Source organism: Aptenodytes patagonicus, chromosome 5 (genome assembly GCF_965638725.1).
Source record: "Aptenodytes patagonicus chromosome 5, bAptPat1.pri.cur, whole genome shotgun sequence".
In the NCBI taxonomy this organism is placed as follows: domain Eukaryota; kingdom Metazoa; phylum Chordata; class Aves; order Sphenisciformes; family Spheniscidae; genus Aptenodytes; species Aptenodytes patagonicus.
The window spans coordinates 73,209,475-73,222,640 of record NC_134953.1 but is presented as its reverse complement, the minus strand read 5'-3'; the positions used below and the strand labels follow the sequence as shown (position 1 = coordinate 73,222,640).

At 42.7% G+C, this 13,166-nt stretch overlaps 2 protein-coding genes across 2 annotated transcripts; one reads left to right on the top strand and one right to left on the bottom strand.

The window, feature by feature from the left end:
- Positions 1-396: 396 nt before the first annotated feature.
- Positions 397-4,267, top strand: GNG5 (G protein subunit gamma 5). Its single transcript, XM_076340514.1, has 3 exons — positions 397-578; positions 1,695-1,850; positions 4,023-4,267. The coding sequence occupies exons 1-2, from the start codon at positions 498-500 to the stop codon at positions 1,818-1,820; spliced, it is 207 nt and encodes a 68-aa protein (XP_076196629.1). The 5' UTR covers positions 397-497; the 3' UTR covers positions 1,821-1,850; positions 4,023-4,267.
- Positions 4,268-5,266: 999 nt separating this feature from the next.
- Positions 5,267-11,350, bottom strand: RPF1 (ribosome production factor 1 homolog). The gene is made up of 9 exons (XM_076340513.1): positions 11,176-11,350; positions 11,020-11,076; positions 9,922-10,002; positions 9,412-9,507; positions 8,535-8,688; positions 7,861-7,943; positions 6,768-6,949; positions 6,558-6,684; positions 5,267-5,699 (listed from the first exon to the last, which is right to left on the bottom strand). The coding sequence occupies exons 1-9, from the start codon at positions 11,335-11,337 to the stop codon at positions 5,658-5,660; spliced, it is 984 nt and encodes a 327-aa protein (XP_076196628.1). The 5' UTR covers positions 11,338-11,350; the 3' UTR covers positions 5,267-5,657.
- Between the last annotated feature and the right edge of the window lie 1,816 nt (positions 11,351-13,166).

Genomic DNA, 13,166 nt, shown 5'->3' with positions numbered 1-13,166 from the left:
CCAAACATGCTGGCAAGAGGAGAGTTAGTAACTTCATTCATTACATCTCAAAATAAGCTCCAAACTAGTGACTCACTGGATATTATCACCAAGGTTTGCCGCCTTGGTCTCAATATTGTCTTCTCTTTTAATCTACTTTATAGATAAATGGCGGGGGGTGTGGAAATCTTATTTCTCTGCTTCCGGGCGGTTCCCCCCTTCCCGGGCATACACGACTCGCGGGCGAACAGCCACGAACCACAAGCGCTAGTGACAAACCCGGACAGCGGGCTGCCGCCGGGCTCGGGGCTGCCGCCCGTCCCTCCCTGCCGCCCCCGCCACCCGCCGGCAGCCTCGCAGCGCCCCCCGCGGCGGCGGCGGCCCGGGCCCCGGGCCCCGGCCCCGGCCCCGGCCCCGGCGGCGGTTGCGCAGGCGCCGCCGGGCCGGAGAGTTTGGGACGCGCCGGGAAGTTGGGGCTGGGTGTGCCGCCGCCTGCCGTGCCCGCCGCCGCTCCCACCATGTCGGGCTCCTCCAACGTGGCGGCCATGAAGAAGGTGGTGCAGCAGCTGCGCCTGGAGGCCAGCGTGACTCGCGTCAAGGTGAGAAGCGGGGACGGGACGGGGCGGACGCGCCGCCATTACACCGCCCCGGGCGCCGCGCCCCGCGGCGCTCCTCGGGGGCGGCCGGGCCGTCCGGCGGGGCAGGGGCCGGGGCCGGGGCAGCCAGCTCCGACCTGTCCCGCCGACCCTCCTTGGCGGCGGCGCCCCGCTCCCGGGCTTTAGCCCCGGGGCTCCGTCGGGCCTCCCCGGCCGAGCCTCGCCCCGGGCCGGCTGCGCAGCTGCGTCCCTTCCCGCTGCCGCCGCCTCCCCGGGGCTCGGCCCGTGCGTCCCCTCTCGCTTCCTGCAGCCTCTCGGGGACCCCGGGGGCAGCTCTCCGGCCGAAGCGCTCCCCCGGGGGGGATGGACGCGCCCCGCTCTCCCCTTTCATTTCCTTATTCTGGGGAGTGTCTTCTTCCATCAGGCTGGTGAAGAGGGTAGCTTCAGTCGGGGTTTCCCACACGTTGCCTTGGCTGGCCTGGCCCTGACACCATAAAATGGAGACTTCGCTGCAAAGCATGCTAAGTGCATTTAACTTGTGCGTTTTCGGGGTGAGACTGGGCCCTGTCAAATTACAGAAATTACAGAAACTCAGGGCAAACTGCAAATACAAGATAGATGGTACTTTCTGCAACTTTGATCGTTCTTTTTTATGAGTTCAGAGTTACAGCAAAGAAAAGCAAGACAATTTTTTCACTGTTCTTAGGTAGGTACAGCCAACCAAAAAACCCATACACTATCTCATCACAAGGATGCCTTTCCAAGGGAAGATAAAATGCCAGTTCAGTCGAGTACAGCATCTTAAACTATAGGCTGTATTTTTAAACAATTTATGCTAGAGCAAGGATCTTCATATATTTAACAAAGCCATCTCCAATATTGGTCATCTTTCACCCTTCAGGCTTAGAAGTTTAGCATAAAAATTTTCCTAATCTTACTCTAATATTGTGCAACCTCTTGTCTTTAAGAAACCAAAAAATTACAATGAAACTGTTGTATAAAATCTACATAAGCTGTATTGCAGCATCATTTAGCAGTATTCTTTATACTTTTTGATGTAGTTACATCCTCAGTAAAGAGTGTTCAGTGAATTCTAATGCCAACTTTTATTATGACTAGGTTTCTCAGGCTGCAGCAGACTTGAAGCAATTCTGCCTGCAGAATGCACAACACGATCCCCTACTGACAGGAGTATCATCAAGTACAAATCCATTCAGACCCCAGAAAGTTTGTTCATTTTTGTAATTACATGAACTACTTTGGTATCTTTCACTGGTAAGTTCTAGAATTACGATTCATAAACTGTTCTGTCATTAAAAAATAGCTGGCTTTAAATGAGACTGCCTGTATTAAAAGTATTCAGAACAGACATCTGACTTCTGCAGCTGGTGTTGGCCTAGATCCCCATTTTGGGCCCCTCCTCCCCTATTCTGGTCGTAGCTCTGTACTGGACACATGCTGTTCGTAAGTATTATGAGTGGCATTTAGCTGTTGCAGAGCTGCTGCTATTTGGACTAACCTGGTTGTACAGTAATTCTGCTGTATCTTCCTTCCGTGAAAGGGTATTTCCCTTTTCTCACGTAGGATTACTCGCCTGATAGCATACATGTGAATCCTGATTGTGGCAGATAAAGCAGACTTCAGTTCTTAAACTTTTAAAGAGCACTTCCAAAGATAGGTTAGTGGTGGTCTCCAAGAAGAGCACTGTCCCCTATAGGATGCCCTCTAAACCAAAAGAAAAAAGTATATAGTCCAAGAATTGTTATCAAGGCCCATACTCCACTCAAATAAGCTACTACATGGGTAGCAGTTTAAATAACTAGAAATAGTTGAATAATCATTTGGATTTTCATTCCAAAACTTCTATAGGTTCATTAGCACTACTGCTATCACTTGGAATACCTCTAATCTGGCATTCCTTGAAAATTCTGGTGATTAAATTTTAGACTAACCTATTTAGAAAGGTGAGTTTTAGATCCACAGTAGTCTCACCAAGACTCTGAGAGTCACAATAATTTGATACTTTGCCCACAGTAAATGCATGATAATTTTACCGTGTCCCTCTTCCCCCTTGCCTTGGATCTGTTGGGGGTGAGAAGCACCTGATACGCAGTTAACCATAGTTCACAATCCTTAGAAATCTCATAGCGAGTCTTAACCTTGGAGAATTCTGTTTTTGTAGCTGACTTAGATCACCCAAAGAATTGTAGTTTGCTAGATTTGTGTTATTTAGGCAGCTTTATAGAAAGGTGACCACAGTCAGACCAAGTTGTTAAAATTGTTCTTTAAAATTGTTCTCCCCTCAAGCAGACTATAGAGAGCTTCCAAAGTTTGTGTATAAACAAGGTGGTTCATGCTAGGAAAGACCAGAGTAGTAACAGTACAGAGGTTGATGCTTACCTATTTAACAAAACCACTTTCCTCACTGTTTTGAGCAATGAATTACAGCAGTGTAACTGAAATGTGCTTTAGAGTTCTTGTAGCCTTTAAAGTTACTTCTATTGTGAATTTTATTAACTATTCTTATTTAGAAGACGCTATTCTTGGACACTGACTTGTGTCCACACTACTGTAGCTTCAGCTTTAAGCAGTAATTCAAGGAAGAAGTCAGATCACGTGTAAGCATTATAGACTGATAATCTATAAAAAGCCAAATAAACTGTACGTTAATCAGTGACACGTACAGTTCCCCAGTGAGCTTTGCCAAGGTCTAGTAATGCCTGGGTGTGGATGTCAGGAAATAATGTTTCCTCTGTCTCTCACACACGTGTGCATACACAGGGCATAAAAGGCTTAATAGTTTCTTTCTCAATTACAGCCCTTATCTTCCCCCTCTCTGATTTTGGAACAGAGCACTTGTTTCTGCTGTTAGAGGCAAAAGTCATTAGAACAGCAGTTTAATTACACTACCTATATGGAAAATATCTTTCCTTCACTACATCTCTTGCAAGCACTTCCTCAAAATACGCAATTTCTTAGTTGTAATCCTGGTGTTTTCACGATGAGCCAACAGAGTTCATGTTTGCACAGTCGGCACCACCTCTGTGGAGTGAAGAGGAAGTGTAATTTGTTAGTTACACAGACTCCCCCTGCTTTTCAAAGTAGATGCCCAGTATTTCTGTAGGCACCAAGTGACTGGGAACAACTTTTTCTGTCATTCCACTTAGCAATTTGGCTTCCAGGAGACACTAAGCTTCAGTCCTTCTGTAACAGCTTTGATTATCTTCTTGTACCCCTGGGGATAGCTTCATGGTTTTAAAAGTTTATTTTATAAACTAAAACAGTTTTATAAAGCAGCCGTGGAAAAAGAGGATTTTTTTTCTTCTCCAAATAGCTGTCCATGGCATACTCTGAAGGTACATGTTCTTAGACATAGAGTTGCTTCATTTAGCACTGATACTTTTCTAACTACATTTTGTTGTTTGGTTTGTTTTTTTTTTTTTCCAGATCTTTTAGCATCTTTTCCTAGCTGCTGATGTGTGTATGAGCAGAGTGCCTCAAGGAGTGGCCTGGTTTGAAGTCTGTACAAAAGCTTAGCTTTAACGTGCCAAATCTAACTGTAAAATTGCTACTGTCGTCAAACCTCTTACCATCTACCTCTCCAAATGAACTGTATGCTAGTTACAATACTTCTGTTTCATAAGGGAATCAGTTTTATATGCCAAGCAAAAAAATAAAAGTGTCTTGACTTAGTCTGGTCTTGAAATTACTGTAACAAGTTGATTAACTTCTGGATATGTTGACACGTCACCAGTTACTGCATCACTCTGCAGCAGCTGGAGAGCATATACAGGAGTCTGTCTTTAAATATTCCATGCTGCTGCGAGTTTGCCTGGGGTTGATAGTCTTACAGAACAATGAGGCTTCATCAGTACTATATGTAAAGAATAATAGAAATAGAACAGGAAAAAAAATTTTTTGGCTGTTAGTTTGTAATTCAACTATACAGCTGTCCCATATCATAGACATTAAATAAAGACAAGGAGTAACTTAATTATTCTTTATCTTAAGAGTAATTCTAGCCTAGTAGATGACTTACTCTATGAGCCATCTTACTCTAGGTAAACATGAAAAAGCACTTCTTATAGCTGCATATGAAAAGAAAGTAATTCAAAGAAAACATGATTTTCAGCTGCCAGTGAATGTGCAAACTTAAGGCAGAACAGTAGTTTATTCTGCAGGTAATACCAACTCAAGTATAGCTGTGAGGCTGAAGAAGTGTTTTTAAGATTTTAATGGGAAAAACCCTGCTCAGAGACCTCACAAGTTCAACTGAGCAGCATTTTTAGATGAGATAGCTTTATGTACTTCCTGTAAGCTGGCCTTATGAATTCTTTCCCATCGGTGTTTCTTTCTTTTTATATGCAAGAATATCAACTGCTTTGGGTGTATACCTCTTCTAAATACGACATTTACAGAAGAGATGCCTGTAGGAGTCAAGCATATTATTTTTGTAACTTCAGCAACATGGCTATTTTATGCAAGATGTTAATGAAATAAAATACCACAGACTTCCTGGATTGCAGACAGCCTTCTCAATGTTCTCTAGATAGGAGACCATTTGTGGAAAACTATCACCGTACTGTCAGGGAACAGCATACTCTAAGTTAGAAAGAGGTTTAAAACATTTATCTCTTACCTGATTAATGGAAGACGCCGGGGTTTAGCTGCTTAACAGAAAAAAAGCCGTATAACTAGAAATACTTTATTTTGAGAATATCTTTAACCAAAATATTTACTGTCTTTCATGTTGCAAAGTGTAATTTATCTCTACAGCACAGCAGCAGTCATGGCAAATCTTCGGTGATAGCTAAATTACAGGCTGCTTTGACATTGCCATAGTTTTTCCTGCTAAGCTGGAAAAAGAGTCACTGTCCTTGTCATGTTGGATTTAGCTACAAACATAGGAAGAAAGATGCGTCCTACTCGATCTGCTCCTGTATAAAGTTTTAATGTTCGCAGTTTGTCTTTCTGCAGACAGATGCTGTTCAGTATCATTATTGTTAGTTAGGGAGTCTGAGATAATCCATAGTTCAAAGCAGTTGTATTTCTGGTCACCAGCAATTGGCAGATAGCTGTTCCTTATAAGTGAAATTTTCTTCTACTTGTGTCCATTTCTCGGCGCTGAAATTTAAGAGAAAAGTTATTAACCAGAAAATTCATGCAACAGGATACAAACAACGATGACCACTCCAGTTTATAGTAGGGTAGGCAGTGAAATGTGCCACAGTTACAGTGTAGTTGAGTCTTTATAGTCAGCTTTTCAAGACTAACAAGGCAGAAGAATTAGAGATTAGTGATTTAGAACTAAAGAACATGTAGCAGTTCTCCGTCTACTGACAGTAGACAAAGTGTCTTTAAAACAAACAAGATTATTGATTTCATGGACTACACCAGAAGTATTAGAATTTTCCTTCTGGTATAGCTTGGATACTCACTTCTAAGCTTTGCCAATCAATCAACTGCAATTCCATAGTAAAAATGACTGGAAAAGTAATTTATCATTGCCTAGAGTAATACTTCCATTTCAGTTGAAGATGTGCAGAGGTCAGTGTTACTTTCCATTCACTACTGAGAAGTGACATTTATGTAAATAGCTTAATTATTTTTACATTATGATTCTCGCACTCGCCTTGCACAAAAATAGCTCTAGTCAAGTTTACTAGGCTTCCAATAATAGTTTATGCCAGGGAAGCATTTTTCACATTTGCTTAGTATATGTTAAAGAAATTACATTCTGCAAATAAGTAGTCATGGTATATTGATACTCATCATCCTCGCTATTTTTATTTTTGACTTGCAATATAGCAGAATGCTTCTACTTTGCATATTTCTCAAAATACACCTCTAATATTTCAGTTAAACACTTCCGTATTGAGAACTGCGTTAATGCCACATTTTTAGGCTAGGATTTGTGGTTACATTTCATGTCAGATTTAGTCTCCCTTCCCAAGCAGGACTGTTACCATTACTTAGACATACCTTATGAATCCATTCATATTCTCCAAATTTGGAATCAAAGGTTCCTTTTTGAAGAGACCTCAGCTTTAATGTAAAACGTGGCCCAAGTTCTTGAATTCCCACTTTCTTTTCACTCTTGAAGATATATCTTGGGGAAGAAAAAAAAAAAAATTAGGAGGTAGGTTAACAAGAACATTCTCTCTCGTTTGTGAGTTTTGCGGAAAATGTCACCTGTGGAATCTGAAAAAGATGTAGTCTCGCTGGTTGTGAAACGTAGCTACTTGTCTTCCAATGAACTGAGGGTCATGTGGGAAGAGAGAAGCAAACATGCGACCAACAGAATGGCCGAGTCGTGTTGTAAAATTATTCAGGATTACTTCAGGTACGTGTTCTGTGGGCTCTTTCCCTTTTCGCTGAAATGAAAGTAAGAGGTAAGAATGCAAAGAACAGATCAAATGCAAAAAGATTTTAATATATTATCAAAGAGGTTGAAATAAAATAGGGGGAAGACAACCGGGGCCCACTTCTTGTAACAGGGCTGGTAACATGCCCTAATCAGTTTTTCAAACACAACCTAAAGTTCGTATACAAGCAAAGGAGCAGCTGGTAACATAAGGATCTTTGGTTCAACAATATAAATTGAATGAAAAAGCACAAGTAAGTAATTTTACATTTTCTCTCTCCTGCACCAACTTCCATTCCTGGCAGCACCCGTTATTGCAAATAATGCAGTCTACGTATCACAGGAGTCCTCTCTGCACTAATAGCAACGAAGAGTATATGGGACTAAGAATATATGGGATTATTCTTTAATAAGAACAGATGAAGTTTAAAAATTACTTATTTCAGAAGAGAAAAAACACATTTTACTGGAAATTATTTAGGGCTAAGTAAGCAATACTTACTACAGAAGAGGTGACAGGGCTGTAAGAATAAGAAAAACTAAGTTTTATTCAAGACTAGGAACTACATCTATTGAAATCTTTCATACTGCTGATTTTTATATACCCTACTGTGTGTATACTATACATTGGGTATTCCCTATTGATGTAGGTTATCAGCTGCTATTTATTGGCACGACTATAAAAAACACTTGGCAGACAGTTAAAGAAATTCAGCAAATAACTATGAAAATGGAAATATGCTGCTTATGAAAGTAGAATATACTAGTCCCTGGCCTCCTGTTAGCTTACCAAAAAAACCACCTTTACAAGATCAGCTGAATCGTACAAAAGTGCAACCAGTTTTGACAGTTCAAGTAGACTGAACATATTTATCATTAAACAACAGACTACCCAATTTTTTAATTTTGTTGGAGTCTCACCTTTATTTCTTTACGCAAACGGACACTACTCATTCTAAAATGAGCCGTTGGACCATCAGGCAGATGACTTAAAACAAGACCATCTGTTCACAGAGTTAAAAAAATACGGCTGGTAAAATTCAACATGTAATTTACAGAGGAACATTTTCTGCAAAATGCAGTATTATATTAGAATATTATATCCGTGATCTATGCCTGATTTACAAGGTTTCATTATATTTTCTAACATATATTCATAAACTAGTTAACTAGTGTTCTGAAGTATGTCCACTGAATTTTGTTTCAATAGCTAACCAGAGTTATCTTCTATCGCTTTCTCACTTATTAATTGGTAATGTTTTATCTAGTCAGCAAAACGAAATGGAACTTCCTGGCCAGAAAAACTTGTTTATTAATCAAACTGTTAAATTTACTGAAATAATAACAATGTTTATCCATGCATTACAAACTAAAGTAAAGCCAACACACTTCCTTTAATAATTCCAAGTTCCATTAGCCATCAGATATTCAAGTTGGCACAGTGATTTTTAACTCTGTAGTTACACTGTAAGCTGCACAGTGAAGAGAAAAAATCCACAATAAAGTAGATCTTTGATGCACGCTACAGAATTATTTTCTGTCCCTAATAGGCCCAGAGCCAGTATATCTATTTTAATAAATACACAAAAGGATACTTGGTATTTTGCGATCTTCATTAATGACGATTAAATCCGTGAAGTCCCTTGCAATACACTGTGGAATAATTCTTTTCAAAGCCAGTCCTCTTCGATAGTAGACATGCGAGTTAGGTATAACAGTAGACAGTTGTTCACAGAATCTGACTGTTCTCTGCAAAACAGGTGAGTTAAACTGCAATGTGGTAAATACAGTGCCAAATTCAATTACTGGGGGAATGGAGGGTTGCTCATTCCAACTGCCCTCCCTGCTGATATATTACTCCCAGTATCTCTATAAACATTTGAAAACAAGCTATTAAATTACCTCATTCAGTCAGTGGAAAAAAAAAAATTATTTGCAGTAAAGACTGCAGCACACCAAGGACTTTTTTTTTTCTAAAGGATTTTTGTTTTCCTCCCTCAATCACAGAAAAGCACGAAAATTCCAAAAGCATAACCCCCAAACTCATTATTTATTAAGGACATCAGTTTACAAAAAGTTCCTAACATTTCAAAATACAATATAACTACAGGTACTAATGTCTGAGTTTCCAGATAAACTCTTTGAGGTGTACTTTTTCCTATTTTTAAAACCACTTCTTTTATGGTTTTCACAAATGTCAGTAATCTCCCCAATTAGGTAATGCAGATCATTTGCATACAAGAATATATATATGAGGTTGATTTTTGTTCTGAAGGAAACAAACAGCACTAGAGAAATTTAATAGATTACATACATATACCAGGTTGTTGATAGTCACTAAATAAAACAGCAGGAAAAAATCCATGTGAAAGCTATTATTTTCAGCTTTAATTTACCAATCATAGTATGAAAACCTTGGTATCTTATATAACCAGTTGATTGCTCAGAACTCTCCAAGTAAAACATACGTACCCCACGAGGTCTGTCTGATGTTGTAATAAGAATCTTGGGAACTGTCTGTCTGTTGAAGTATGGTGCAAATTCATCAGTTGCTTCATCAAAAGCAACCTGGAAGAACAGAAGTCTTGTTAATCCACCATATATTAAATAATTGAAGAACAATTGTTCAATCTGATATAAATTCTGATGAAATTGAATTTAGTAGGAAAAATTTCAATTCACAAGATCTATCCTATAATTAATCATTACAAGGCATGTGGTTTTTACATTTTTGGGAATCTAGTGTGATGAACATTGGCAGGTTTTACTATCAATAACAGTACTGCAAAAAGCAATTATCTACTGGAGATAATGAAAGAATGACATCACCTCTTAGTCAACCCACCACATCTAAGAAGTAATTCATCAACACCTTAACAGGAGAGTGGTGAATGTTAAGTTTCATCAATCCATTTTATATCCCTTCTTGGAAAAAAAAAAAAAAGGTTAACTTAGTGGCATATGCAGAAATTAAGCAGTTACCTCTTCATCATTGGGATCTACAGTCGTTTCGTCATACACTCTCTGATTTTCAATAGTCTTTGGTATGGCTTTTGGAGGTGCCTAAAATAAATGAGTTTATTAACATAACACATTGATGTAATTTTTAAGTGTATTGCAAAAAACACATTCATACTACCATGATATTGTGTATATTTCCACACAGAATTAGAAGTATTATTTATTTTGTGCCAGCTTTTAAAAAAAGAAGTTACAACATCACCTGGATTAAAAATATGCATGGGTACTGGGACACCAGAGAGCACCACATGGAGAAGCAGCATTGCGAGAACAGTGGCACTGCTTAATTCCAGTCTAATTAAGAAACGGGGTTCCAAAACAAAACAAAAAAGAGGGGAACTTTCTATCCACTTTTCTTCTCTTCCATGGAAGAAAAAAGCTCTACTTTCAAAGGCAACACATTTTAGCCTTGACATCTACAATTTAACAACTAACAGCCTATAATGTTTACCCTGTTTACTTGCACTACTCTTATGAGATGATGATGATACAGGGACTCACAACGGACTGCCTTCAACTGTCAATATGCTTTTGAAGTAGTTCGGGAAAAGAAGCAAAACCCTTGTTCGTGGCTGGGCTTGGAAACAAGCAGACAACCGGTCCGGGCAGGGTTTGGTCAGATCCGATTCTTTTCATTTATACAGAAATTACTTACCAGAGTATAATTCCTAATAACACCAACACGATGCCATAGCAATTACATCGGACAGAGAAGGCTTTTCAGGAAGGGCCTGCTTTTAGGCCATTATTAGCTTAAAACTCACCCTGCCCGATTACAGCACCGTTTAACACGTTAACCAACGACGTTTCTACGCCCGGCCGTTTGATACCTCCGCTACACAACACGGCGTCTCTGAAGGCTACCACGGCCAGCGAGCGCCGAGATGCCTGCTCCACCTCACTGGAGTCCGTGGAGCGACCGTTTCACTCACGAAACTGAAGGACCCCCAGCGCAAGGCTCAGCTGACGAACTACCACCAAGGCGAGCACCAGCTCCCTGCAGCGGGGACGGCCTCGCCACGACACGGGGCCGCGGCACGCTGCAGCCGGAGCCCTTACTTCGTCTCCGAGGGCTTCTCGCTCCTTTCTCCGCTTCTTCTTGGCGGCCAGTTTCTCCTAGCGGGAGAGGAAGAGCCATCCGTTAGCCAGACCCGCCGCCCGGCCGGGGCCTCCCCCGCCCTCCGGTAAGGGCCGCCGCGCCGGGCCCTCCCCCACCTTCCTCTGCTGCTGCTTCCAGCGAAGGAACATGAAGTGCCGCCGCTGCTTGTTCTTGATCTCGGACACGCTGAAGGTCGGCGGGAAGAGAACCCGCTCCGGCGCCGGCGGAGCCCCATCCTCCGCCGCAGAGCCCACCGGGCCGCTGCCGCCGCCCGCCATGCTGCCGCCGCCGGGCAGGAGCCGACCCCTCACCCTTGACCTCTGCCCCCGCCCGCCGGGAGAGCGCGCGCTGCGCCTGCGCCGGGGCCGCCGGCCGGGAGGACGGCCCTCCCGCCGCGCACGCGCGGAGGGGGCGGCCGAGCGGCGGTTGGGCTCGGCGCGCGCGCGCGCGCGGGGCGGCGCTGAGGGGAGCGGTCTCGCGCTGCGCCAAACCGCCGCCGGCGCCCGCCCGCTGAAGGGGCGCCGGCGGCTCCGCGCCTCAGGGCGGCTCCGGTTAAGCCTTCGGGCGGAAGCCAGCCTCTTCGGCCGAGTGCCGTCGCGCTCGGTGCGCCGGGGAGGCACGGCTGGGCCTTGGTGACGGTCGCTGTACGGCGAGTCACAGAAGGGCCCGGTCCCGTCCCCCTCCGGCGCACGGGCGCGGAGCCCGGCTCCGGCCACGGCGCCGTGCGGCAGAGGGGGGCGCCGGCCGCCTCCCTCGGCCGTGGCGGCGCGCTGGCGGCGTGCCCGGCTGAGCTGCTTGCGTAGCCCGCTGCTTCGCTGCGGGTAGCTGCCACACGGCTAAGCTAATTGCCCAGCAGGCAGCGAACCTTGGGATAAGATGAGAGCATTTAATGCAAAATATTACTGCAGTGTAACTTATGATCAGGGCCAACAACACCAAAATGGGAAGCTTTGAACGAACGTGACACAGCGGTGGGTTTACATAAATGACGGTAACATCATGACCCAGCAGCGTTTTCCTCTGTGCGCGTTTCACATTCGGACATTTGCTCACAGTTAAGTTTGGGGAGCGTCTGCTTAAAAGGAACCATAGGGGTTTTTGATGGTAATGTTCCTGAAAATTATTTCTATTCCGTTAAAGCCTGTTAAAACTTAGGTTAAAATGAAACGAGAACCCCTACAACTAATTAAAGATACTTAGTTCATGTAAAGCTAGAAATGAGGTTTTCTGTTCCTGAGCTGGTTCTCCAGCTTAGAGGTGTGCGAGTGTTGCTGCACAGCGAAGACTATACTCTGTTTTGTAGAAATTGAGTACTCGGGGATTTTGGGAGGCCTGGGCGAAATTAGAGGCATTTTTAATCTCGGACTGCAAAATTCTGAGCCTCAGCGGGACTGATACTTCCATTTGTCCCAAGGATTGTCTCAAGGCTTGGAATACGTCTAATTTTATATACAAATACTATTTTGCATTACTAAGTTTCTCTTACTAGAAAAGTGAAAAAGAAATCTGTTAACATAAACGCATGAAGATAATGGAAAAAGGTCTAGAAATAACCTGAACTAGACAATCTCTCAAACCTACGTCTGTCCTATAAATGAATTTAACTCTGTAACTCAACTTGCTTCACTGTGGTTATTCCTACTTAACACAGATGCAAATGAAAGATCAAAGGCCTCATTAAACACAATCCCATATTTTTCTGGCCTCCCATTTTTGTCAAGAGAAAATATTTCAGCTATCCTTAGTGCCTTAATGATAAGTAGTTTCCATGGTAATTAAAGTTTGGGGGATTTAGTTGAGAATTTGTTAAAACAAGGACTTTCTGTGACTTTACCTCACTAGCCGATTCAAATATCAGAGACTGCAAGGGTATCTATCTCTAAAAGTCATTAGTGGAGATTTTCATCACTGCTGTTAGCAGAGCTAATAGCGAATTCTAAGTTACTTGTAGTGTGAGTTTGCAATGATTCCAACAGAAACACCATTGCAAACTGAATCTACAAATAACTTGGAGTGGTGTTTCTGTTGGAATCATTCCAAACTGGTGTGCAGTGTAATTGTGTGAAGCTCACGGAGTGCTTACGTGTGGAAAAAAACCACATTATCT